This window comes from Nelusetta ayraudi, unplaced genomic scaffold (genome assembly GCF_046127955.1).
Source record: "Nelusetta ayraudi isolate G7.1 ecotype Tasmania unplaced genomic scaffold, CSIRO-AGI_Nayr_v1 ptg000041l, whole genome shotgun sequence".
Classification (NCBI taxonomy): Eukaryota; Metazoa; Chordata; class Actinopteri; order Tetraodontiformes; family Monacanthidae; genus Nelusetta; species Nelusetta ayraudi.
In genome coordinates this window covers 1,978,493-2,006,338 of record NW_027466091.1, presented here as the reverse complement: position 1 = coordinate 2,006,338, position 27,846 = coordinate 1,978,493, and the positions used below count along the sequence as shown (strand labels likewise).

General features: G+C 46.5%; 2 protein-coding genes across 3 annotated transcripts; one reads left to right on the top strand and one right to left on the bottom strand.

Annotated features, from left to right (window-relative positions):
* Positions 1-1,696: 1,696 nt before the first annotated feature.
* On the bottom strand, positions 1,697-16,559 carry erap1b (endoplasmic reticulum aminopeptidase 1b). 2 transcript variants are annotated; one of them, XM_076033395.1, is made up of 23 exons: positions 16,427-16,559; positions 15,582-16,109; positions 15,351-15,489; positions 14,793-14,927; positions 14,548-14,668; positions 13,736-13,890; positions 13,498-13,611; positions 13,183-13,314; positions 12,921-13,052; positions 12,693-12,776; positions 12,373-12,530; positions 11,796-11,875; positions 11,502-11,685; positions 10,547-10,703; positions 9,788-9,972; positions 9,519-9,680; positions 8,957-9,097; positions 8,785-8,866; positions 6,593-8,602; positions 5,590-5,673; positions 4,177-4,273; positions 3,519-3,789; positions 1,697-3,057 (listed from the first exon to the last, which is right to left on the bottom strand). In XM_076033395.1, exons 2-19 carry the CDS (start codon positions 16,076-16,078, stop codon positions 8,429-8,431), a joined length of 2,832 nt encoding a protein of 943 aa, XP_075889510.1. In that variant the 5' UTR covers positions 16,079-16,109; positions 16,427-16,559; the 3' UTR covers positions 1,697-3,057; positions 3,519-3,789; positions 4,177-4,273; positions 5,590-5,673; positions 6,593-8,428. The 2 variants fall into 2 exon arrangements, with proteins under 2 accessions (XP_075889510.1, XP_075889509.1); XM_076033394.1 differs by lacking the exon at positions 5,590-5,673.
* Positions 16,560-18,099: 1,540 nt separating this feature from the next.
* Positions 18,100-25,363, top strand: naaladl1 (N-acetylated alpha-linked acidic dipeptidase like 1). The gene is given in 19 exon segments (XM_076033389.1): positions 18,100-18,384; positions 18,540-18,712; positions 19,035-19,156; positions 20,137-20,256; positions 20,487-20,679; positions 20,808-20,901; positions 21,005-21,109; positions 21,443-21,528; positions 21,663-21,782; positions 21,873-21,958; positions 22,073-22,136; positions 22,364-22,431; positions 23,148-23,239; positions 23,605-23,698; positions 23,803-23,884; positions 23,985-24,158; positions 24,245-24,332; positions 24,430-24,522; positions 24,846-25,363. Coding segments are annotated over 19 exon segments (2,229 nt in total). The 5' UTR covers positions 18,100-18,187; the 3' UTR covers positions 25,024-25,363.
* The last annotated feature ends 2,483 nt before the right edge of the window (positions 25,364-27,846 follow it).

Genomic DNA, 27,846 nt, shown 5'->3' with positions numbered 1-27,846 from the left:
GCCAATAAGCCCACATTGTCTCCCTGGGACTAATTTTAGGGGTTACATTCCCAGTGAGTGACAGGCATTCACTCTGTAAATAAATCTCTCCCTCTCTCTCTCCCTCCACCTCTCCCAGGGGGATTTAGAAAACAATGGAGGCCTGAAAAATACAGACACTAGTTTATGGAGGTAGACACGGTCGGCGTTGGGGAAGTTCACTTTCTACATGAACTAGTTAAAAGTCCAGGTCCACAAAATTTTAAATTAACTAGTTCTGTCCATAGATTATAATTATTATACATTTAAAAAAAAAAAAACTTAAGTAGAAGTAGTTCATCGTTTTTTTCTTTGTTTTTTCAGGGTTTTTTTTTAATTTATTTTTTATTATCAGTCGTAATTAGCATTTAGAGGTCAGCCCTCTGAATACTGACATTTCACCTGTTAGTTTAACTTGTTGTACCATGATGCCCATTCAGTCCGCTTTTATTGCCATCTGCAGCTTTCATCCCTAGTTTACTTTCAAAAACACGAGGAAAAACCTGCGACCTGAATGGTCTTTTTAAAATGAGGAATTATTCCAACAAAAACAGGAGAGTAGTAGTAGTGGTGGTAGTAGTAGTAGTACTAGTAGTAGTAGTAGTAGTAGTGGTGGTGGTGGTAGTAGTATTAGATTCTCCTACCTGGATCATCATTTTCCATTAAAAAAATAAATAAATAAATGAATAAATAAATAAATAATCACACGAAGATGTATTAACGGCGGACGTAGGTGAACTTGTGCTGCTGCCGTCGTTTGTTTTTGCCTCCATGCATCGTTCGCAGTTTGATGACGTATGCGACGGTGCGACAGTGGTGGCTGCTGTTGCCAGTTGAGTTCTTTTTTTACCCCCCGCTGGACCTGAGCGCCTGTGTGCTGTGTGTTCTAGCGGGGCGAAGGGGGGTTTCTATGGAAATCTGGCGCACACTTGGACGAAGTTAAAGAGAGAGTCGCGTGCACAACAACGTTCGTCAAGCAGATATACAGTGCGTTCGGTTCTCGTTCGCCCAAAAAATATGAACGAGTTCTTGAACGATGGTTTATTGAACGCGTTACAAGACGGGACATGGTGCTATAGATGTCACCAGGGGCCACTTCTGTGTGACCCACAGCTCCAAATCATCAGCATTAAGACACATTCACGGCGTGTAGGACTTTAAAAATGCACATCTCCCGTTGTCAGTAGGTGTAGGTGTCTCTAGTCTGTCAGTACACTCCCCAGAAAGGGTCGATCCAAAAGTCCATCCTGTACTTATTATTATTTATTTATTTATTTATTTTAGCTTCCTCCACTTTCCAGAAAGTGCATGGTAAAACACACGATCATGGGAACGTACTGTTGTGACGTCACGTGATGGGCGTCTCCTCCCAAACACGACGAAGAAAGCACAACAAGCGTCAGTTTAGCAAGGAAATGGTCAAATGGGGGCGTTTTCAACCGAAGCTGTAAACAGATTTATTGTTATTTGTTAGGTAATCATTACTTTTGCAATGATGCTTTACTGCCACCTGGTCGGTACTATAAAAAAAAAAAAAAGCTGAATAATATGGTACCTTTAAACCAGTGAGGCTGCTTCCTCGTCATAAAGCTGCAATCAGCCGTGCGGCCCGTCCGATTCTGCACTCACTCACTGACAGCATGTGACGCAAATAAAAGTCAGTGGCAGAAAGCACGTGTGAAAAACATAAAACACTTTTATTCATCTGTTATTTAAATACATTATATACATCCATACAAACTGTATAAAGCATTTGCCCAATCAACACTCATCTCTCACAGAGAGGCAGGTTTTGTGCAATCAATCACATGATGTTCAAATTGCCTGTGATTAAAAAAAAAAAAAAAAAAAAAAACCCAAATGGGTCGAATCTACATTTGATTGAAATTGCACAATATGTTCTCTAACGTCTAGAGATGTAATGCCAAAGTCCAAAAAAGAATGAGAGAAAGAAAAGAAAAGAAAAACAAAAGAACACAAAAGACAAGACTGGACTGTAAGCATGGGCTCCCCTGTTGGACTGAATTGCAGCAAGAATGAAAATGATGTTCGTGGATCCCATGTTAAGAGTAATCATGCATGGATATAAAAACTATTTCGGGGGTCTTAAGTGTTCCTGCGGCTCAGAGATCATCCTGAGCCACAGGAGGGAGGGAGGGAAGGAGAGAGGGAAGGAAGATTCATTCACAACTGGAGTTGCAGTTGTTGACCTGGTGCCATCTCTGCAGCTTGGGTGCCTACAGTACAGAAATGTGAAACTATTTTTTTTCCCCCCAACATTAAAGGTCTTTTTTTTTTTTAGCATTGTGTCCTAACAACACTGTGTGCCTTCAGTGAACTCCCTCCAAAATGAGAGAAGCCCTTTTGCTCCGTCACTTCTTCCGCATGCTCTGCATCTCATAAAGAACGTAAGAAAATGACCGACTCTGGAAGTCCATTGTTAGTGATGTCACAAAGGGGAACCGACGCTTCGCCGACAGCCGGACGCTTTGCAGATGGTCGTCGAGCCACGACCTGGGTATGTGAGCGCACAGCGAGAATTTGACACTCCAGTTTGTTTCCTGTCAACGATGCTAGCGAGGTAGAAACCTGCGGCCTGCTTTAAAAATGTTTTCTTCTCAGTCGTCTCATAACCTTCTTCTTCTACTGCTGTGCTCACACACTGGCTACACTCAGCTCAAGGTACATGTAGACAATCATACGTGTGACGCATAACCGAGTGAGATAAGGAATGTGGAAGAAAACCCCCACACACACACACACACACACACACACACACACACACACACACACACACACACACACACACACACACACACACACACACACACACACACAGTGCTACAGCAGAGCCAACAATCCGGACCAGTCCATGAGGTCAGCAGGGGGACAGGGTGCTGCTGCTCCCCGGGGTTATTCCTGCGACTGTGTCTGCGGCTGAGTTTCGTCCACGGGAGGCGGCGATGCGGTGGGAGGGGGAGGGGGAGGAGCCTCGCGCTCAATGTAAGGTGGCGGGAGCTCGTCGGGCTTGATTGCGAGCTGAAGGTCACAGAGCAAAAAAAAACAAAGGACGTCAAAACTGAGGGCCTTAGAAAATACGGTTTGACTTGTGATTCTCATCTTAGTGAAAGCTAAACACACATCCCATAAACACAAAAGTCATTTGGTTTTCCGAGCCTTGGAACGGTTCCTGTATATTTAAGAATATGCATAGAACAATGAGGGTCTTGCTCCTTGCGTTGCCATTTTTTAAGGAAGCCCACCTGACAGTGGCCGAACACATGAACAGTGCTGTCAGGCAGTCTTCCTTAAAGGTCCAGTGTGTACATTTTTTAAGGAAGGATTTTATTTGAGGCAGCTGTGCTGTTGTACTGCAAATATACACTTTTATTAATGTATTTATGGGTAGTATAATTAAGCTTTAAGCCAAATTTTACACACTGGACCTTTAAAACGCTGTCATCACAGCTGCGTGAGTGTGGCCTGATTGATTCAGTCACCTCGTTGTAGGCCGGCGGGGGCTCCAGGTAGACGGAGTTGTACTGCGGAGGCATGTGGGCCTCCAGGCTGTGCCGCGGCTCCCCCAGGTGGTCTTCACTGTCCTGTCGGGACAGACTCCTCGGGAAGGGGATGAAGTATATGTTCCTGTTCTCGTCCACCTGCTGCACCTGCTCCCTCTCTAGTCTCACTTTCCTGAAGCGGTAGCACACCCGGCACAGGGTCGTGGTGAACAAAACGAACAGGGCAATGCCCAGGAAGTAGAGGAGGATGCTGGGAGAGGAGGGCGGGTGGAAGGAAGAAACACAGATCAACAAAAATGATAGAAACACACTGATGTCCTGTTAGACAGCTGTTTAAAATAGTGTAGTGGCATCTAGTGGTAAGAACATGTACTACTACGAAGTTCATTCGTGAAATAATATAATGATGCATAGAAATTATTATTCCGAGTGACTTTATCCGTAATCTGCATATGTATTTTCTATTACATTCCAGGCACACAAATCACTGTAACAATGACTAATTGGGCCTATAATTACTTTGAGAATTAAAATTCAAACGCTGGTTCCAACCCGCCTGGAGGAACAATAAAGGAGATAAAATCAGGAGAGTTCAACGATAAGCTGGAAGACAAAAGATAAAAAATATTGGTCTTACTCTAGAAAGAAGGAGTTCATTTTTCAGCCTCCCGAGAAGCGTGTGGAAATACTTTCACCGGACCGAGGTGGACCGATGAGGAGGTCGGGGTTCAAATCTGTAGCAGAAACACAACAGAAATCCTGACCAGTCAATGGCAACGTCCTTCCCTCATCTATAGTGAAGAAAAAAAATCACTCCCAGACATTTCCCCCTCGCTGTCTTGTCACTTACTTTAACCTCACCTCTTCTTGGATCCACACCAAGAAAGGACACTTTGGACCCGAGACCCATAAAGTTTGAGTCCGATACTGTTTTATAGCTGTCAGAGGAGGACGCGTCTCACGATAAAAGTGTTTGTCTTGAGTTAAGCCCCTTTACGACTCGGCAGTCTTACTCTGCTGGCGACGGCTTGTTACGCAAAAAATCTGATCAGAACATTTTTTCCCCCCCGATAAGCCTGCGAACCTATCAGGTGATCGACAGGACGATTGATAAAGGAGGTCAGAGCTGCTCCCCAAAGAATGGAATGTTGTTTTTTAGCCCGCTGGGACGGTGACTTTTTCCCTCCTCATAATGACAGGGTCATTTTATCCAATCAAGTCATGGCAGTCATGGCGACCACACTGACACCAGCCAGGCTTGCTGGGAGATTATTTTAGATTGCCTAAATTTCTGGGGTCGCTGCTCAGTACGTTTTCAGTCCAGAGAAAAAGTAAAGGGTAGAAAACAACATTGGTTATTGTTGTTAAAAGTGTTAACATCCAATAATGGCTTGCTGGTCACAAATATCACTGATTTTAGTTTGGTTGCGCTGCAGTTGGGAAAAAAGTACCAAAGCTATTAAAAATGATGACGATGCTCTTGCCAAGATTCCTGGTCGGTTTAGTCCAGATTATTCTAGCAGAACTTGTTCACCTTTGTGAAATGACCAACAAGTTATTTTTATTTGGGTAGATTTCAGAACTTGCACTCACTTTTACTTGAGCAAAAGGAGTTAAATAAGTACTTTTACCAGAGTATTGTTTTTTTTTTTTAACACAGGTATCTGCACTTTTACTTTTAAGGACAGAATATGAACAGTTTTGCCACCTCTGCTTAACATGAACGTTCTTGTGAAAGGGTGCTGGGCAGGCGACCAAAGAGATATAGTCCTGTAGCAAGCTAGCCAAGCATGTCATGTCAATGATAGTGGCGCCATTCGGACTTTCAGTGGACCATCAAACAATAAAAAAGGATTTTGAAACAATCATCGCGAGGTAGAAAAATCACAGCGTTGCTTTAAGCCTGGGGGTTATTCAAGCAAGAAATCAACTCTCAGGTCATCCGATTGTGGTGCGCCGTTGCCAAAAAGGGTGAAAATCCAAAGTGGACTGCTGCTTGTCTGAAAGCAATGTGATTAACAAAACACGGAGTGTGGCTCTTGAGACTCACATCACAACACTTCAAAGCAAACCAAGGAACCAGGACCATGGGAAGATCAAAGCTTTTGTTTGTCCAAGTCCAGCTCGTCTTCCACTTCGAGGTGGAAGCAGCGGGAAAAACCAAAAGAAGGTCAACTGAGAACCTGCAAAGTCACTGCCACCTTTGAGAGACGAGGGGAAGGTGTGCCACTGTGCCGCAGCGAGATTAGATTAGATAAGACTTTAATTTCCAACAGGGACGTTTGAAATCAAAGTTCCGTTGCGTCATTACGACCATCAGCCTGTTCTACTGATTTGGTTCATGGCCTGGGACTAAAACCCAACCACAGCATTTATCAAATGCAGCGCCCTCACAAAAACAATGAGATCTCCGCCTGGTTCTTAGGACGGAACACTAAGATTTGGATCAAAGTCCTGGGAACATCCTTGAGTACATTGGGAAGGTTCCCAATGTACTCAATAAGCAGCCTGATGTCTGAGCTCAGAATAACACATTAATACAGACTGTTTGAAGGATTGGCAAAGACAGTGGTTCTTGTAACCCATCAAGGGTGTGTCCATGTATCTATGAAGGAAACCCTTGCTAAACATGCTGTACATTTAACCCGCTTTACAAATTACCACCCAATTTCAACAAGACTCTACTTTACCCGCGGTCAAAATAGTCGCTCATTTTTATTAATAACAGGTCCTGAAAGTTAAAATCAACATTCTTGTGTTTGGCCGGGCCCTCAGGCCCAGTTTTCAGACCCGACTCCAGCACAGCTCCACGCTTTATACCATGACTCATGAAAAGAGAGAACGTAAGCAAACAAGAGGACGAGGACAATCGTAAGGAAGAGGTTGAGGTCAATGATCAGCACGCACATTGGAACGGGGGCCCGGGTTTGCTGCCTGAACAAACAAACGGGCCCAACATGTCGCACTTAGATCCCGCAGATGAATCTTGGCAGTCGACGAGGTGGAAGTTTCAGGAAAAAAAAAGGAAGCCGAAGCTCCGGTCTCTTGCTTACCTCCAGGTGACAGGTGGCTCTCCTCAGGTGTACGACTGGCAGGAAGGAAAACACATGGAACAGAGTTCAGCCGCTGCTAGGGCGTGTTTGAGTTGGAAGGGGGTGTGTACGAGTGCGCAAGCGTGAGCAAAGAGCCCAAAGTTTACAGTTTAGCCAGTCCCCACGGACACCACTTCCCCACATCAGAGCCCTCCGTCAGGTTACTTCCTGGTTTGGCAGGCGGGTGTTCCCGTGTGCGCTACTAAAAGCCCCTTAGACGTAGCTTTAATATGCAAAAACCTAATGTTTAATCAGCGGAGGGTTGTGTTTTATTGGTGGGTGCCAAAGGTCCCTACAGGTGTATTTACGGCCCGGCTGGAAGATTTAAAGTCACAGTGACTGTCCAACCCCTGGACGGGCAGGGAGGAGGAAGGACGGAGGTTTATGGATGGAGGATGAAGAGCTCCGACAATCATCTACAGGAGAAGAGGAAGGAGGGAGGACTTCGCAGAGGTTCCGCAGTGATTGCACGAGCGCAGTCCTTGGTGGCGATTCAGAGTTGAAGAGAAGAAGCTGCTACACTTAAAACAAGACTGCAAGGCAATTTTCTTTTTTTCCCCCGCACTCTTTATTTAATGGTTTTTCCCACAGATCACTGGTAAAAACTCCAACTGCTGTGTTCATTTCAATATTAATCATAATCAGGTAATCATTTATTTTTGCCATCCAAGCATTTTCTGTCACCGCGTCCCCTGTCTCCAGTGTCATGGGGTGCCGGGGGGGGGGGGCAACTGCCCAGTTCAAAGAGAAAGATATTGGCGGGTTAGCATGAGGTGAAAACCTCTTCAAAGGTGGGAGGAAGTTCTAGGAGAGAACCACAGTGCATGACACAGATGGAGAAATATTAAATCAATAGTGCAAATTCACCATCTGAACTAATTATGCAACAACATCATTCATTTTGATTGTGCTGCGCACTAGAGGAAAACAGGAAGCGCCTTCTGCAAAACCCCAAGGTTCTGCCTCAGTGTATTGAGTTCCCTGGAAGCGTGAACGCTATTGATTTTCATAAATAAGTGTGATCCGCCAAAACAATTTCACAGGGAATGAACGATCAGGTAGCCGGCGGGGCTAACACACACACACACACACACACACACACACACACACACACACACACACACACACACACACACACACACACACACACACTTTATTTTAACGACATCTGACATCAAGCGATGCGCTGCCATTTGTTTCAGTTAAGTTTTCAACAATCTTGACACCATCCACAGGGTGAGTCGGCAGTCTTTGCGACTGGAGCCACACTATTGTTGCACTGGTCCCTCAAGAGACATTTTGTGCTCTGTGACTTGAAGTCAAAGCTTCTACATTTAAAAAAGCAATTATAAAATCCATCTTTCCGCCACCGACCCCCCCCCCCCAAAAAAAGAAAAAGAAAAATCCCCCAAAAAGTTGCATGTGTCAAATGGAAAAATTGTCATTGTGACTGGTTTAATATGGCTGACATGAAAATGCGGACTAATACTGCGTTTGGCTGTTGTCAGAGTGTTCAGACAATATAGAAAACCAAGGACTTTTCATTCTGTTGTTATTATGCTGCTGTCGATCACGTGCCAATCACTGCAGGGCCCAGGACGTGTATAAATTTCTGGTCAACCAAAGTTGTGGTGCCATCTAGTGGTGGGTTTCAAACGTCTTTCTTTTTGCAAACCAAGACGAGCTATCCTCTCAACGTTTCTGCGATTTACTTTCCGATTTTAGTTTTGACATTTGCACTGACGAAGTCCAACCTCCTTCCCTTCAGATCAGAACTCGCTCTACCGGTCCTCGCCACTAGAGGTCCTCGTGTGATAGCCTGCGCGGCTGGTGTTTGTCCATCCAGGCCTGCAGCAGTGGAAGGTTTGCGTCCACCCAGCGGATGTTATCCTCGATCGTCTCGTACGTCTGTCGTATGCACCTCATCTCCGAGCCGGTCTCCACGGTCAGAGAGCCAAAGAAGGCTTTCACCTGGACGAAAAATAATAATAATAATAATAATAAAAAAACATCAGTTAACAGAAAACACGTCTATAAGAAACAATTGCAGTGCAAATGTGCTGAATCATGTTGAAACTGAGCAGAGTTGAGCGGTCAAGGCTGAAAAGGTGGAGAGACGTCTGGAGTTGGAGACTTTTATTTTGAAACCTCACCTCGTCCAGCATCTCCCTGGTGGAATACTGGTTGGAGACGCCGTTCACCATGTAGGAAATGGTGTTGGAACCCAAGTCGAACCTGTGGCGTTCGTACAACAGAAACGTGTGTGAGTTCGGGAAGTGGCCCGAGTCAAAACCCGCAGCACGTGAGAAGTTTTAGAACACCCACTTCTTGATTAGGGTGTTCCAGTTGGCGCGCAGGAAGTCCCAGGCCATCTTGTAGCCGTAGGGGTTCCTGCTGACGGAGACCACCACGTCGGGGAGGTCCTGAATCTTCATCACGTCCCCCCGGAGGCTCTGCTCCATCATCCTGTGTGGGGTGAGAAGAGCGCCACGTGTCACAAGCGGCGTTTCCATGAGGTTTTTTTGCAAAATAAAAGCGATATTTCTGAAATTGTTGAAGTTTGTTTGCCGTCAAGAATGGTTGTTATATTTTTCTCTTTCTCCCCTCCTCCGTCCAAACACCGTCCAAAAACGCGCCATCTTCACTTGAAGTGAACTGGTCATGTGACCCCGTGTGTAAATGTGAGGGAATTGTTTCCATGACACTTTTGCGATTTGCCACTATATCGATATGTCTGAAAACCCCCTCATGACAGCGTCAAAAGCTTTCAGCCATATCAGAGAGTTTTTTCAAAGTTTTGGTGTTTCCATGACTCTTGGGGTAATGGACACGCAGCTGGTATTGCTGTGCTACGGCTGCTGATTCTGACGCCTGACTGGAGTCCTACCAGGAGAGCTTGTCCGGCAGCTGGCTGGTGGACATCGCCGTCTTCATGCGACTCCTCACCGACATCTGCAGCGAGGTGCGGTACTTCTCAAACAGGAAGTCCCAGCCCTCGGGCGTGCGGGCTCCGATCACGAACACGGCCATGGTGACGTCAACAGGAAGGCTGGAAACGAAAGGCTTTTTTTTTATCTTGAGTCCCAGGCCGGTGAGCCCGGCGTTGCTACCACCATCATCATCGTTATCAAAGGGATTTGCTCGTTTGTTACGGACCGCATGGTGCCGTCAGAGTCCTTCCACTCCTTGAACAGCCGGGTGGCTCTGGCCACGCAGGGAGGGTAGTTCCTGTAGCAGCTGAACAGCAGCAGGTAGCTCCTCAGCACCCGCTCAGACACCAAGCCCGAGTCGTTCCACTCCTGTCTGTCGATCAGCGCCCGGAACAAGTTCAGGACGTAGTCCTGCGGAGGACACACGGTGGCCACACAGATCAGCACCACCACTGGCGACTAGATAGTTTGCTAGAGTTTGATCAGGGATTAGATAAGAAAGGGTCTTTATTTATAGATGCAAATATTCATGCCAGAATGCAAAGTTTGCACAGTTTACAGCCTCCCACTGAACAGACTGTTGCCGTTCACTTGACGAGACCCCAAAGAACACAATGATCTCAGAGGAATGATTACTGGCCCTCGGTGCCCTCTGTGACATCACAAAGAGCAGGAAATATGCAGGCCCAAAACTAAAGATCTGACTTTTTAATTTCTGCGGCGCTCGGCGACAGTCTGGAGACAAAAGGTTTGTTCAATATGGGACCTTTAAGGTAGTAAAAAATAAATAATAATAATAATAATGATAATTTAAAAAATTTAAAATAATATATATATATATATGTGTGTGTTTGTGTATAATAAATAAGTGTAGGAATACTGTTGCTTTCCTATGATCATCTCTCTGATGTGTGGTAACTTGTTTGTTTGTATCCGCAATAAAGTTTACAAAAAAAACGAGTCGCGAACAGGCGCCTTCGCCAACCTTCATCTGGTTCACAAAGTCAAACATGTCCCTCTTCTCCATCAGCTTGTAGAGGGGAACCAGCTCTGAGAAGCCCTGCTGCACCACCATGGCCTTGGTCTCCTTTGAGAGGTACTTGGAGAGCTCCAGAGCCACGTCCAGCCGCACCTTGTCGATCCTGAAGTAACAACACAGGCAACACAATCAACTCCCATTTACACTTCAGCACTGCCTTCCAGTTATGGCCATGGGGTAATTCTGTATGTAGCGTATTGTGATACCAAATAAAATTAAAAAAAAAACTGAGACGCTAAATTTCAACTTCATGCATTAAATTCATTTGAGAACCTTTGACAAAACTCCACACATCAAAATCTGATTTTGTGAAAATTCCTGAGGAAAGAAATATATTAAAACTTAAGAATTTTTTTTAATATTATGTGTGCCTAAATGCACCAGGCAAAGAGATCCTGTGTGACCTTCATGGCTAGCAACAGTTGGGCTGCCGCAGCTGTTTCCAATGATGCTCGTCAAGGATTCACAGCAGTCGGGCTGAAAAACGAGCCCAGGTGCAGCTCGTTTGCCTGATGACGCTGTCCCACTGCAAACAGCACCTTATAAGGATTAGTTCCTCAACTGCGCCTGCATCTACAGGCAGCTGTCAGCTTCCAATAGGGCCTTTGTCGAAAAAGTCAATGAAGAGGAGGAATTTCACAAGCTAGAGTCAAATTCATTTGTTCACTTAAGTTTCTGCACCAAATCAGAATTATTCCATTTTGCGCTCGATTTGTAATTTTCCATTTCTAGAAATTTTAATTCTCCACAGCTGTTATTCCAAACCACAACTCGAGAACCGACAGTTACTGCCAGAAATCAAATGGTACACTTTAAATTCTGCATTTCCAGCCTGACTGAAATCCAGACTTTGTCTCTGCATTCCCGCTCAGTGGCGACTCCTTGTGGCCTGTGGACGCACCTGACCAGCTGGAAGATGTTGTGGACGAGGCTGGCTCGGTCGTTGCTGCTCAGCGCCGTGTGATTGTGATGCAGCAGTCTGGTGATGGAGTCCCACCCCTGGCCTGTGTAGTGCACCATGTAGTAGCCGCTCATGTCCACGTTGAACTTGATCCAGTCCACCTCCTCCGGCAGGTACAGGACGTCTGCGCGGAAAGGAGCAAAGACAAAGCGTGACGCCCGTGCAGAATCCGCACTTAGTGAAACGACGAGGAAGCCTGATGGTGCAGCTCATTGCGACGTGCATCGCACTCACCAGTCTTTTCCTTCAGCAGGAAGCGGTGGATGGTGCTGGAGGCGCTGGTCATGTAGGTCAAAGGGATTTGCCACAGGTACCTAGAAACAAAAAATACATCATTTCAAAGTTGGCACAGTTTTGGTGAGTAGGTCTTGAAAGCGGTGATTTGCTGGTGTGAAAGAAACCAAGACAAAAAGAGTAGTTCTTCTCTTTCAGGCTGTTCCCCTCAGCGGTGGCTCAAATCCAACCCTGCACTCTGGAGCAGTGATTCTCCACTGGTGAGGACTCAGGACCCACATATTTTTCTTCATCGTGAAGATGCGACCCAAATTTATTCCACAAAAATAAAAAATGCAAGCCCACTTTCTACTATTTATAGTAAATAAATGATTGAAATGATGGAATTGAATTGTGTTTCCTGCAAAATAAATGCCCAGCATTTTCTCTATAAATATTATACATATTTTAAACACCCAAGACCAAATCAAAACAGCTCCGCAACTTTTGGGTCGCGAGCCACCAGTTGAGAAACACTGCTCTGGACCTTCTTCTCTCACACCAACTTTATATTATATATGTTGTAAAAATCAATTACCCTTCAGTGAGGGAGGGGTCATCCGTCTTGATGTAGCGCTCCTGACTGACCCTGACCTCTCGACCTCTGACCTCCACAGTGACCAGAGGGAAGCCCTCCTGCAGGGTCCAAGTGTCCATGATGGCCTTGACGTCCAGCTCCTCGCCACTGAACCACTTCTGCCGATTGACAAAGAGACAGAGGAAGACGCGTTAGGACACGCAGAGGAAATTAATCATGCAGAATAAAGAAAGAAAATGGGCAGAAATGCAGAAATGAAAAACAAAATCTTTCTGTTGCACTCTGCTGAACACGGTTTCCTCGGAAGAGTGCAAACCTACCGAGGCTCCCGACTGTCGGCCGCGATCTAAGCAGAACTTTCTGTGCTTCACGCCGCCTTCATCAAGATCATTAGAGCTGCAAATCTGGTATGTTGGTAGAAAGCAAAACACTGCTGTCAGCTAATAGAGTCATTCAATCATATCTGTTTGCCAGGACCACAGCAGATATAACATAACTCAAGTGGTTTTACACTCGTCGTGTGCCTGCTAATTCGCACAGACGCTCACATCAGTCAGGCTCTCCCACAGGTTACTGTTGACGGTGTTTTGGTAGCTGTAGCGTTTGAGGTAGCGGATGATGCCGATCTCGAAGGCGTCGGGCGTCAGGAAGTCCCGCAGCATGTTGAGGATGCAGGCTCCCTGAACGGAAAGAGCAAAACAAGTTTACGGGCCACTGATGATGAGCAAATTTAACTGAGGTGCAGATGACGCAGCTATGCTGCTCCCCCCCCCCCCCTCCAACTGCATCGATGCCTGGAATTTGACTGACCTTGTCATATGACACGTCATCGAACATCTCCTGGATCTGGATGGGGTTTTCCACAGGGGTGGAGACGGGGTGGGAGGAGCTTAGAGAGTCCACCTCCATGGCTTCGAAGCATTTCCCCAAAAAGAATTCATCCTAGGGATAAACATGGTCATTTCATCCCCTTTTGCCGCTATTAAAACAAAAATAGAGCGACTTGGAGGTGTTTAATATGTCCTGTGCGGTACGTTGGCTTTCTGCAGTCCAGTGCAGTGAGGCTGCGTTCTACATTTAGGAAGAAACTGTTGTAAAGCAGAAGAATGCGGGGAAATCTCTCACCACATGCAGCTCTGGGTAGGTGAGGTCCAGGGAAATAAACTCCATGAACTTGGCAAAGCCCTCGTTGAGCCACAGGTCGTTCCACCACTCCATCGTCACCAGGTTCCCAAACCACTGCCCAACCACAAGAGCAGCACTTGACTTGTCACGTGAAAGGAAAAGCCACTGTGTGCCAACGCCACGGCGTCAGACAACAAGTTTATCCATGCACAAGACAGACACACGTTCACGACGCTACCTGGTGCGCCAGCTCATGAGCGATGACTTTAACGATGGACATTCTGTCTGACACCGAGGACCTGTCGGGGTCGTACAGGAGGCCGGTCTCTCGGTAGGTGGTCAGCCCCCAGTTCTCCATGGCTCCGGACTGGAAGTCGGGGATAGCAGCCAGGTCTGCAGGAGATAACAGCAAACCAATGCAGACCAAACACTACCAGTCAAAAGTTTCTCACGCAATTGTCTTTTTTTATCTTGACAACTCTCTGCAAAGCAGATCGACACTGAAGACATCTAATGTATGAGCAAGATATATGTAATTATGCAGCAAAGAAAACCACATTGAATAACTCTAAATATGCTTTTTTTTTTTTTTTAAAAAAGAACTTAAATATAAAACGTGTTTGAGTTATTTTACACTTTGTTTCCTACATAACTCTCAATGCATGTCCATACGTAGTTTTGATGCCTTCGTTGAGAAACTGCATTGTCAATAGTCACGAGAATGAAAGAAAAGACATTCAATTCACAGTGTGTGTCCAAACCCTTGACTGGTAGCGTGCGTCTAAGAGGAGCACACTCACACCATCTGTTCAACAGGGGTGCATCTTTCACACTGACGATGCCTTACGGCTGCTGCCGTGAATTATTACTGTACACGAGACTGTTTGCATATGCTGGAAACATTGCACAGAGTCCGGAGTCTCTGTCTTCATGTATATGGAATGGTGCGTGTGTAGCTATACCCTGGCAAGCTAAATGGAATGTTTCCTAAGTCATTTGGGGTCTACCACATACACCCATAGAGAGACAGAGCGAGATCTTTAAAGCAACCTTGTTTAGGGAGCGGGTAAGGGATGTCAAAGTAGTCCTCGTAGAAGTCTAACAGCTTGACTGCAGCATCCAGAGCAAAGGCAGTCTGGTCTATCTTCTCCGGCACAGCATAGATTGAAATCTGATCGGGGGGGGGACAGTCAGACAGGATGGTGTCTTTAAAAGTGTTGTGAGAAAAAAAAATAAATACAAAACTAATGAAAAACAGCTCGAGACGACACCGGGGTGCGTCTGCTTCTTCTCACATTGACGCCGTGCTGCGTGGTCCTGCTCACTGACAGGAAGTCCGACACGATGAAGGCCACCAGGTATGTGCTCATTTTCACCGTGGTGTCAAAGTAATCCTCCAGCAAACCGCCTGGCAACTCCACCGTCTTTACCTGAGAAAAACCAGGATGGAGCCAACAAAATAATTAAAAAGAATAGTAATACAATAATAATACTGATGAGAGCACAGAACATTGTGAAGGACACTTGAATGAAGGGTCACTTCACGTTTCTATACAATAGCAACAACCACGAAAAGAACACCTATACTCAGTAACAGAATCATGCAATTACAATGGCTGTTTTTTTTTTTATTGTATTTATGACTGCAGTGTGTGTGCTGCTTATGCATTTATTGTTGCAGTTTTAAATTAAAAATTTAAAGTGTATAGTATTTCGTATAGGTTGTGCATGTCACAATAACAATGAAATTCTATATTATATTCTATAACATTCTTCTTTACAACTAAGACTGACTTCATGGACAGATTTCAGCCTCGTCTGTTAAAAAGTCTTTACTCTGCATATATGTGTACCTTGGGCATGTTGGATATGGCATCGTGGCGAGGTTCTCGTATGATCCTGATCGTGAAGTTGGCTTTGAAAGCCGGCTCGTCAAAACAGGGGAAGGCTGCCCGAGCAAATGTGGCTTCAAACTGCGTGGACGCGAGACCCCTGGAGAAAACACAACAAATATTGGCGGACTAAAAACAAAAAGCGGCACCGTTCGTGACCAGGACTCACCTGGGACTGAGTGGGACTCTCACCTGACCTCCCCGCTGCTGGTGCGGTAGCTGCTCTTGTAGAAACCGTGGAAGCTGTCGGAAAGGTTGGCAGAGAAGCCCAGCTCGACCTCGTACCTCCTGCCTCTGGTCAGCACCGAGTCGGACAGGAGGGCCAGCTGGTGGGAGGGAGGATACTCCAGGACCCGGAGCGGCCGGACGCCCTCGGGGGCCAGCAGGTGCGCGCTGGAGATCTCCATGTGCTTTGCGTGGAGGACCACGGTGCTGGTGTCCTCGTGCACGTCGAGCAGAATGCGGACGACGCCCGTGAAGTCCAGCGTGGTCAGGTTGGGGTGGAGGCTCAGGTCATAGTGGACGGGGGACACCGTCTTGGGGAGTCTCATGCGAGCCCAGGGGAAGGGTTGGCCGTTGGTGGCCCTGGGGACGTCTTTGACTTGGCCATGGTCTGGTATCTGCGCTGCCCATGCGGGTGTCGAGGGATAAAACAGCAGCAGGAGGAGGAGGAGCGACGAAGGAAACATGACGACAACAAGGGCCGGAACCTCCTCTCACCTGTAACACGGAACCCACACATTGCAAGTTAGAAACGGGCTTCGTGCGCAGGAGCAGTACCGTAGTACATCTCGCATTTTTTTAAATTTATTTTTTTAACCACATTAAAAAAAAAAAAAAAAAATGGCGACAGACTTGACTGACACTTTCGCTTTCACGAGCTACTTTTTTACCGTTCTCTTTTCTTTCAAACAGACGCGTTAGCCGCTCTTATTTGCAGTCACCCGACACATTAGCTTACACCGAATACACTTTAGCTTCAGCAACTGTAAAGAATTAAAGAACTACTGAAAAGCGTTCAACAGCCGCTGACTTACTGCGTCGTTCACCTGCCGGCGGCCCGCAGAAAGATGTGAGAATAGAAGAGAAAGCGAAACGACGGTTGCGAGGACGTGGAGTGAGGTGCATTGTGGGAGAAACCAGAGGGGCACAGCTCCTGGTCAACACTATAGAGATATGATTTAAAAAAACAACAACAACAACAACAACAACAACAACAACAACAACAACAACAACAAACAAACAAACACAAACGCTGTAACGCTTCCAGCTGTGTGGTTGAAAGAACGCAGCAACAGGGGAAACGGAAAGAAAATATTTCCTGCAAACAGGAAGTTGCTCCGACAGCTTGCAGTAATCAATTTCACCACTAGAGTGAGCCATTTGGTTGAGGTCGCCATGTGTTGTGTTCTGGTACCTTCTGGTAGGTTCCTAAAATTGCAGTACCACGTAGTACGACTCCCCCCCCCCCCCACCACCACCACCACCACACCGGTTTAGTGTGTGTGTGTGTGTGTGTGTGTAATAACACAGGCTCCAAGAAAACCTCCCAGCTAAAATCAATTTTATTTTGCTTCCTGTTTTTTTTTTTTTTTTTTTTTTTTTTAAATATGCTTCAGTTGGCCTTCCACGTGTTCAGAAGGACATAAGAGGTGCTATGACAAGTATGACCTCTGTAGGTAGCAACAGACCCAAGTATAACATTTGGCCACTAGAGGGTAGTGTTTACCCAAACTGAATCAGTGTCTGATCTTGAATTCTTTTATTTTGTAGAAATTAGAACGTCAGTATACAATCCTCTGTGTACATGGCTGACTGACAGGGTCCCCCCCCCCCCCACCACCACCCCCATTTGTTTTTAGACAATGTCACAAATAAAGAACTTACAAGAGCAGTGACGTGCAGTGAGGTTCATGGGTGGTGAGACGCTGACTTTTAGACTTGAGCCACCCAGAGGGGCGTGTCCGCCATATAATTGTGATAAAACAGCCTGGCATTGAAGACCTGGTATATTTAAAAAAAAAAAAAAAAAAAAAACCCAAACCAAAACAAACCAAACATCTATAAACATCAGACTATTAAAACCCACGTTTGGCAGTATTTGTTAACCCAAACCCTCGATGATTCAACGTTGATTCAACCATATTTCAACGTTCATTCATTGTTGATTCAACCATTTTTCTACATTGATTCCAGCTAAAAGAGCTAAAGTCTGTTTGCTGACGCTGTGCTGCGCCGTTTCTCTGTGTGTGGTTCTTTAGCTGCTAAGGAGAGGTGCAATTGAATGCTAGAGGATAATAAATCACTCAAAAGACCTCACTTCTAAAATGATGGCTACGCCCCTGGTGCCAGTTGGACTCGAGTAAGTGAAAGTCAAGTTTCAAAACATGAATATCACTTCACAAATCACATCACAGAGTAGTGGAACTTTGTAGTGGCGGTAACTACAGAGGGACGGCCTCACTCACTGGCATTTCTGCCCGTTAAAAAGTAACGTTGACAATCTCTTTTTGGACACACACACACACACACACACTCATATGCACACGTTGGAAAACATGCACTCGCACGCGTACGCACACACACACACACACACACACACACACACACACACACACACACACACCAAAACAAAGACAGGGATAAAGTCCGTCCCATCTGCAAACATTAACAGCTGTACAATGAGTTTGTGTTCTGATTGCAATCAACATCAGAGGTCTTTGAAAGAAAGCTCACAGTCAGTCAGGGCCAGAGAGAGGGTGGACATCTCATCTGAAGGTCTCGCTCCCAGGACAACAATGTTAAAGGTCTTATTGATTTCGGCGGTGTGCGGCCTTATCTTTTTCACCGTCGGCATCCTCATCGGCCACTTTGCCATCGAAAAAGAGGAAACTATACCGCGCTGGGTGAATGAGCTCAAGAAAGATGTGGACGAGGGTTTTATTGAGAATTTCATAAATGAGGTGGACAACCGCAATATCGAAGAGAACCTGAGGTGAGTTGCCGAGAGGCGATCGTTATATATTATCTGTGAGAAGACCTTTTGTTTTCTCAGTAAAAATTGGCTCGATCGCACAGGGGTCTTAAGATTGATACGCATCAATCGTGACAGACTTTGAGATGACATCCGAATCAAAACTCTGCCTACAGGGAGCTGACGAAGAAGCCTCACATGGCCACCTCTGTGGGAGACGAGGAGACTGTGGCTTTGATGCTGAGAAGATGGCAGGATGCAGAGACGGGCCTGGACCACGCGTTCAGGGAGGATTACATGGTCTACCTGTCCTTCCCCAACCCCAACAACCCCAATAAGGTCACCGTGGGTGAGTCCACCCGGCCACGATTGCAATTGGGCGTTACTGTCAACACATGGGTGTAAATGTGGAGATGCCACTGATGAATTTTTCCTCTCAGGTGGAGAATGCATCAATTTAGGGTTGCAACAGAAATGGCATTGCGGCGCGCTCTGTGGGATTTATTTAACGGCTCGATTAGTTTTACTTTCCTAAATGATGAAAGGTCTGACCAATTTGGCCATAGTGAACCTGTATTTGGGTAAAAAAAAAAAAAAAAAATCTAGCGTTCAACAGTAAACTATGATTATTACATAAATATTCAAATATTTTTTTTAATCATTTTTTTCAGTCAACACATCTGATGAGGTGCTGTATACCGTTCGAGAGAAAGAGAAGGCTTACACCGAAGAGCAAAACGACCCTGACGTGGTTCAGCCGTACGCTGCATATTCTCCTCCAGGAAATGTAAAGGTAGAGTGCCGCATCACAACCACCACCCGTATACAGAAGCTGGGGATTCCGGTATCTCTTCAAAAATCTGCCCCAACAGGAGTCAGTCTGCACCCAAATACCCTCGCACATAATGAAAACTTATTTTACGAAGCCATAAACAATATGACATGGTTGTTACACAAGACGGGCCTGAAGCTCTCTTATCCCCGAGGACCCCTCGACCTTTTGCGTCCTCCGGAAGAGATAAGACACACTGAGCACTTGTGTGTGTGCAGTCAGTGTCAGCGGAACAGGGAGTGACTTTTCCTCTGGTGTGCGGCTGTATGCACGGAGAACAGGTTTACGTGGACACCGAAGGTAATAAACCAAGTTTATCTGCCACGATCGGTGATATCTGTGAAGTGAAGTCATCAAAGAGGGTTGGAGGCCATAATACGAGAAAATTATAAAATGTGATAAGCCGTGTTTTGGAAATAAACCCCCCCCCACCACCCCCATCTTGATTATTACTCAATACCAATGTAAGTTTACTTAACATGCAGTGGCCTGTAATAACCTTACAGTACTCAATGGAATGCAACATCTGAGCCGGTAACATCACGTTTCATTCATTCTTCTGTGAGGCGTAAAACCGGTCCATTTCCCTATTTGTGAAAGTCATAGTGATCTTCAAGACATTTTAGTGACCGTTAGTGGCATTAGTGGCAAGTGAGCACCCCCCCCCCCACGCCCCACCCCACCTGTATTTCGCACACTGGTAATAAGAATAGAATAAAAATCAATGTTGGATATTTTGTGCCTGAAAAACATTTCCCCTTTACCAAAAACAAACAAACAAACAAACAAACAAACAAACAAACAAAAAAACACCTGCATTCGGCACGTGGTAATATTTGACATTTTGGCAAACGAACGAAATCATCACATCATTTCCTCCAAACGTACATTGATGAGTTGACTACAGCGCTCAACTGCCTGATGTTTTGAAACGCTTTCAGGGAAAACTGGTGTACGCCAACCAAGGGAAGCCGAGTGACTACGCGCATCTGAACGCCACGGTGGACCTCTGAGGAACCATCGCCATCACCAGATATGGTGGAGCAGGAAGAGCCGCAAAAGTGAGCGCAACGCTTTGTCTCCTCCAACGTCCTGTCTCAGACGAGACGAGACGAGGTGTGAGGTGTGAGGAAATGTGAGCTTGCAAAGATAAACATGTTGTAAAACCACAATGCAGTCTTAGATCTTCGTTTCACTCGAAGAAGTTAAAGAAAAACATATAAAGGTTAGATTAACTTGGAATGATCTAATAGCCCTCAACCAATCTCATGAATTATTATTAAATCCGCAGGCCATCAACGCGGCGCCCTACGGCGTGGTCGGCGTCCTCGTCTACACAGACCCCCTGGACATCAACGACGGCCTCATGTCAGACGTCAACGAGACGTACCCTCACTCGTGGTACTTGCCGCCCTCTGGCGTGGAGAGAGGCGGCTACGCCACCGACTTTGGAGACTTGCTCACTCCCTACCTGGCTGCCAAAGGTGAGCGCACGAGGCGGCACTGTGGCCCCGACGCTATCAGAAGATGGGCTTTTACAGCCGTCTGAATGGTAAAGACAATTATTAGTAATTATTAGTAATGATCATTTTTCCCCTCACGCACATGGCAGAGGAAACCTACAGGATTCCCGAAGGGGACATCACAGGGATCCCACCCATCCCGACTCAGCCAATCGGATTTGAAGACGCCCAAGCACTAATCTGGTTTGTGATGACGCAAAATCTCCCAAGGTTGAGAGCGAAACGCTATGCATGTGTTTGTCAATGACTAAAACAACAATAATGTGTATTGCTCGTGTTGTCGCAGTGAGCTTGGTGGAGCCGAGGCTCCAGCTGACTGGCAGGGGGGATTCAAGTGCAAATACAACCTCGGTGGCCCAGGTTTCAAGTCGGAGTCTTCTTTCAACGGCAGGTAAAATGCGCCCGACCAATTTAGAGCGTATATTGAAAAAATAAATAAAAGATTTACAGTATACATGCACATACTTCAGGAAGAAGCGGGTAAGGAAAATGAAGGGATGTGTATACTTCAGCCTGCTGATATCAATATTATTTTACAAATAATTCTTTTTTTTTAAGCTAAAACTTTCAACATTTTTCTCGCAAGTCTCTCACTCGTGCTGCTGTTTACTCAGTCACTCTCAGGCAAAACCCAATAGACATGAAGAAGACGGGGAAACTGCCTGTCTCCGTTTATTTTTGGCTTCCTACTTCAGAAGCTCTTCCTCTTTTTTTTTTTTTTCAGCGATGTGAAAATGGACATTTATAACTTTGCCGAGGTGAAGAAATCCGCCAACGTGATGGGTGTCATCAGGGGGAGCGTGGAGCCAGGTGAGACCCCACCGTCTCCCGAACCGTGTCTTGTTTTCATCCTGCCCCGTTGTCGGCCTGTGCTCAGCTTTTGGTTCTGTCTGTGTGTGTGTGTGTGTGTGTGTGTGTGTGTGTGTGTGCGTTGGTGTCTGCAGACAGATACGTGATCTACGGGAACCACAGGGACAGCTGGGTTCACGGTGCCATCGACCCCAGCAGCGGGACGTCTGTCATGCTGGAGCTGAGCCGAGTGCTTGGCAAGAAGGTCAAGCAGGGTGAGTGTGTTGCTGAGTGAAGGGCAGGCTCCGCTCGCGACTCGAGAATGAAGAGCTTATCCCTGCGTCTCCCGTCTTGTGTCCTGGCAGGTCACTGGAGGCCCCGAAGGTCCATCATCTTTGGAAGCTGGGGCGCCGAGGAGTTCGGCCTCATCGGCTCTGCGGAATACGTGGAGGTAGATTGATGAAATTGATTGGACATATAGGCTCATTTCCATTTCCTTTTTGTTTTTTTGCTGCTGTCACGTGACATGTCCACATGATCTTGTTTGTCTGTGTCTTTTCTGCAGCAATACGTCGCCAAGCTCAGTGGACGAGCTGTGGCTTACATCAACGTGGACATCGCCGTCTTTGGTAAGAAGCTCCGCCTCCCACAACGGCAGTGTTGAGTGAATACAGTTACCGTACAGCTGGCGCGAGAGGCCTCACAATTGTGTGAGATGAATTTTAAGGAGCCTTGATGATGCAATATCATATGTAAAGTAGCCATACAAAACCTAGATTACCCAAAGTGAAAGGTGGATCACATTTGCAATCAGACTAAAGGCCTCGATTTTCCCCTTCTCTCACCCCCCCCCCAGCCAACGCCACCCTCGCGGTTTCAGCAATGCCGTCGCTCCAGAATGTCGTCTTCAAATCTGCACAACAGGTGAGCGCTGACCGTCAGGTGACTTGCCTGTTTTTTTATTCACATGCGAGTCAGTCAATGCAGCCGTTGGAGCCAAGGTGCTGTAGGTCATGGTGCACCCACGTTAGGACTCACCCAATCAGAAGGCCTCTTAAAGGTCCAGCGTGTAATGTTTGCCTTGATTTATATTTTTTCATAGTGGGAATAGCTTAATATACTGCCTATAAATACATCCATTCAAGTGTATAATAGCAGTACAATACAATTCAATATATATATATATATATATTGAATTGTATTGTATATATATATATATATAAAAGAATATACACAGATCAATTAGTTGCCCCTGCACTGCCATATTTCTAAGGAAGCCTGGTTGGGACAATCCAGCCCACCTGAAAGCGTACTAAACCAACCAAGAAGAAGACAGACATGGTATACGGGTTTGTGTGCGCAGGCCATGGTAGCTCATGTGCAAGCTCAGGAGGAGGTTCTACTTCTTCGACTGTGCTACTTCAAAATCTCCAAATATTGCACAGTTAACCTTGAATTGGACGATCCACAGATGAGCAGTCAGTGAAAGGCCCACTAGTTACCCATAACCTCACTGAAGCTTGCTTCATTCAACCAATGTGCATTCTGGAGAGAGAGAGAGAGAGAGAAGGCGGGGCCAACCTCAGATTGTCTTGCCCCCTCTCTCATGCTGTAACTTGAGTCTTTACTACTGCTTCTAGGTTGACGCACCTGGGCAGGAGTCACTGTCCGTGTACGACAACTGGATCAAGTTCACCAACAAGACGAGCCCGAAACATGGAGTCGTACCAAGGTACTCCACTGCAGCGACGCCTTTGAAAGTTCCCTACGACTGACATCATCCATTGAACTCCCATGTAGTGTGTAGACACTCATTGGAGCAGTATGATAAAGACACATTTGTTGCTTTTTTTTTTTCTTTTTTTTTTTATGAAACACGTGGAGCAGGTTGGAATTCTGTACGCTAACTCCATACTGCTTTAAACCACGTGTGAACTTCCTCATTAGAATGACCACGTTTGATCTTGCTGGGTGTTTTTGGCTCAGTTATCAGTGAGGCCAAAGTGATTCTGTGCCCTCCACACTGCATTGAGTGTATTGCTGTATTGTCCTTTGCTGCCTTCCTCAGGCTTCTTGCTTTCTGTCTACCCTGCACAGAATGGGCTACCTGACGGGAGCAGGAAGTGATTACGCCGCCTTCGTCCATTACCTGGGCATCGCCTCCATAGATATGTCCTACACATATGACAAGGTGGGGAAGAAGTGACTCACACGTTACGTTGCGACCCATCCCTCCTGGCGCGTGGCATAAAGTTTAACACCGTCCATGGCCTTGTGCCCGCTTTCTCTGCGCAGTCCAAAACAAACGCTCGCATCTACCCCGCCTACCACACAGCTTACGACACCTTCGACTACTGCTCCAGGTACATCGATCCCTGTGAGTGCGCCGCGCGTCACCTCGATCTCACACAATTCCAGCCCGTTCAGTAGAACCTCCACAGCCCTGAACGCCCCTCCTTCCTGCCTCTGCTAACTAGGATTCCACAGTCACCAGGCGGTCGCCAGGACTGCGGGGAACATCCTGATCCGCCTGTCCGACAGCCTGGTGTTGCCCATGAGCAACAGCGACTATGCCGAGAGTCTGGAGGCATACCTCAACACCTCCGTGACGCTCTATCAGGAAACGCTGACGCCCAGAAACATCTCGATGGGTAAGGCGGTGCAGCTCGTCTGTCCCGTGCCGGGAATGACCTCGTGAAGGCGGGGCTAAAGTCTCTCTTTTTCTGTCTTGTCCCAGAACCACTAATACGGGCAGTGGAAAGCTTTCGCAAGGCGGCCGACAAACTGGACGAGTTGATCGTCAACACGGACTTCAGTCAGGAAAAGTGAGAGGCAAAACTTTGCAACACAGACGCGCTCCTTGGTTTCCCTGCAGCTCCTCGATCCAAATCTCCTTCCGTTTCTGCTTTGTCTTGTCTTTAGTCCGCTGATGGTCAGGAAGATCAATGACCAAATCATGCTGCTGGACCGAGCCTTTCTGGACCCGCTGGCCTTCCCCGATAAATATGCATTTAGGTACGGTAAGGTGGCACTGTTAAAGAAGGCGCTCGTTTTTCGTAATGTGACTAAAATGATTGAGAACTGTTTTTGTTTTTTTTAAATGTGGCTGAACTTACAATTATTTAATTTTCCAGACAGACAGACAGACAGACAGATGGATAGCTGGATGGATGGATGGATAGGCAGACAGACAGACAAACAGATAGACAGATAGATAGATAGATAGACAGATAGATAGATAGATAGATAGATAGATAGATAGATAGATAGAGTTAGTGATAGGCTTGGACATTGCTCTTTCTTAGCATTGATACGATGCCTGCTGTGTCATTTTGCAGGCATGTTATCTGGGCCTCCAGCAGCGCTGGCAAGGCAACATTCCCAGGTCTGGCTGACGCCTTCGCCAAAGCCGAGATATCAAACCTGAAGGCAGACTGGGACAAGGTGCACTACCACGTGTCAGTCCTCAGCCAGGCCATTGATGGCGCCGCCAGCACTCTGTCGGATGTCATTTAGAGGAGGAGCAGGAGGAGGAGGAGGAGGAGGAGGAGGGAGGAAGAACCCTCAGAGTTTGTTTTTTTTTAAGTATTTGATATAAAAGAAAGGAACCTGTGGCCTGTGATTTATTTATGTTATTTTCTGTGTGCAGGGGATGTTTTGCACTGTTGGATGACAGTATCTGATTAAAGTGTTTTTTAAAAAAAAATAATTTAAGTCCAATCAATGAACCTAAATAGTTGTTGTACGAACTGCATTGCAACATAAAATAATAACTTATTAAGATCGTTCTTTGTATGAAAGCATAGTGCAAACAGTGGTCCCTTTTCATTTCAGGGATAAAATAAAATCACCAAACGAGATTCTTTTGTTTGTTATGTTTAGTAAAACGGACAATTGAGCGTTCCCAATTCACCTCCCGTGCATGCTTTAGGACTCACACAGACACAGGGAGAACATGCAACCACAACACAGAAAAGCTGTGAGAAAGGATCCCAGGTGCAGGGTTGTAGGCATACATACAGAAGTGCCTGGAAATGGGAAATGCAGCCACTGTGCATGGAATAATCCTCCAGAAGTCAGTGGATCAGCACCATTCTTCGGTGCACACAGTCAGCACATTGCCCAAACACAGAGAGGACGGGTTTGTCATTTCATACTGAATGCAAATGAGAAACATTTTTTTTTTTTTTTTAGAGCCGTCAAGCATTTAATGAGTTGGCCGTCCTCAATTTGGAGCTCCGAAGAGGCTTTCTGTACACCATCAGCAGCATCATCAGCTCCCTTTTTAAGGTAGCAGGTCCGGTCGCTTATTAGTTTTAGCAGTGTGTGTGTGTGTGTGTGTGTGTGTGTGTGTGTGTGTGTGTGTGTGTGTGTGTGTGAGAAAGCCCTCCCACTCCTCCGGGCCTCGACCACATCCTGCTCTCGCTGCTGTCTCAGCCCGCAGGCCCGCTGCCGAGCTTGCAGTACCGGCTCCCGCCGCCAGAGGTCAGAAAATGCTTCGCAGCAATCGCACCAGCCCGGGTTCACAGAGGTGGAAGGCTGGCCTGTCATCAGCTGATCAGCTGACGGCTGTTTTGCAATAACTCGCCAGGTCCTCCTCACTGTTAACGCAAATTGCTGTGTACCGAGCCTGGACCGTACCGTCTGGAAAGTATCTTACAGTCGAAGTGGGGAGGAGAGGTTTGGAGGAGGAGGAGGAGGAGGAGGAGGAGGAGGTGGAGGAGGGTTGGTGGGTGTTCCTAGTTCAGCCCTGACTGAAAAACACAGGTCCCTCCAGGGAACTGCTGCTTTGATTCACAGACCTCCTCCGCAGCCCGGACAAGCATGAGCTTTGTGTCACACAAATGGAGGGTAAACCGATAATGCATGCATTTGTTTGTTGGAGGTCAGAGGTGAGCGGTTGGGTTTGGGATCGATGTAACCAAATTAGACGCTTTCAGCCCATAACACTTTCTCTCTCTCTCTTTTTTCTTTTTTTTTTTGCCTCACATGTTGAACTGTACATCGAAAAAAAAGTCAAATGCAATGACCGAGTCTCTTGTAGCGAGGAGGTAAATATAGGTTTCCTTTCCCTCTCAGTGTTTTTAGCAGGGAAATATTTACCGAGGATGACTTCTCTCCTCAGCAATGCTGTGCTTGGCAATAACACACTTTGACATCAGTGTTTGCACAACTGCCCAGAACAAGCAGAGTCTTTCTGCACTCCACGGGTTCAGATGTGGCAGGAGGAGTGCAGCAACGCTCCACATCTTTACTTTATATTCAGCATCGCCGATGCAGGTCTCCTGACAAACAGCACATTTAGCCCTCTGTTTACAGCGTCCAGCAAGTGAAATGCTCCGTTTAAATGCGCCCCTGCTGGAGCCGATGCTTCGTTGGAGCCTCCACGTACATGTTTGGAAGGTGGTGGGGGGCGCTGGGGGGGGGGGGGGCAAACGAAGGGATCTCAGAGGACGGGCTGTAAAGCGGACTGCTGCTACCTGGGGTTGACGCTCCACGCCCCCTTTGTGACATCACAAAGGGGCACATTCCAGAATGACGTGTCTTAGCGCTCACTCTTCCAGAACGCAGCGCAAGTTGAAAGAAAAACGCACACTTTTCTGAGTTCTGGTGCGGGATAGTTACCAATTTACCGGGATGAGCGTGCAGCTGACTGGCGAAGCAGAGCTGGAGGGTTGAAGATTTGAACCTGTGAAGGACAGAAAGTCAACTTCACGCCCCGATGCGACGCACTGCCTCGACCGCATTTGCCGATGTTATTTCCAAACGTGACGCTGCCGGGGTGACGATTTAAAAAAAAATAAAAATAAAAATAAAAATAAAAGGGGAAGCTCCAGTGGCTTTTGCAAATGCAGCCCTATTCCTGTCAACGCGGCTGTAACCCGGCCTGCCGACGGCGCTTGTGTAACGCGCTCTGTGACTCGGGGGGGGGGGGGATTTATCAACCCAGATGACTTGGCAAGCGATGCTTTTTCCCGTCGTAACAGCTTTAGTCTGAGACTTTGTGCGGAGCGGCCGCATCGCACACCGAAACGCACACTCACGCTGACACGCAGTGTCGACACACACGGCGCATGGCAGATGGACAGGAAGTGCAATCCCCAGTTTCTCTTGGGTGTTGCGGGTGATGCCAGCTGAAAAGGTGAGTGTGAGCTCCCCCAGAAAGAAGAAGTTCATCTTTTTTTTCACATCTTCTCATTGCTTCACTTCTCACAAATACGTGTGTGTCAAAAGGCACCGGTCTGGAAATGAGCTCCTTGTGACATCACCTCTGTGAAGTCCCACGCTTCTCTCAAGCAGTTTACGCACTCATGCCATCAATAACAACCATTATGGCGG

Coding starts and splice junctions, on each gene's coding strand:
- erap1b (XM_076033395.1), bottom strand. CDS start 16,078: ATGTTTCCTTCGTCGCTCCTCCTCCTCCTGCTGCTGTTTTATCCCTCG. Junction 14,928..15,350: donor CCATATCCAACATGCCCAAG/GTACACATATAT, acceptor GGTTTTTCTCAG/GTAAAGACGGTGGAGTTGCC. Junction 9,681..9,787: donor GACTCTGACGGCACCATGCG/GTCCGTAACAAA, acceptor TTTCGTTTCCAG/CCTTCCTGTTGACGTCACCA.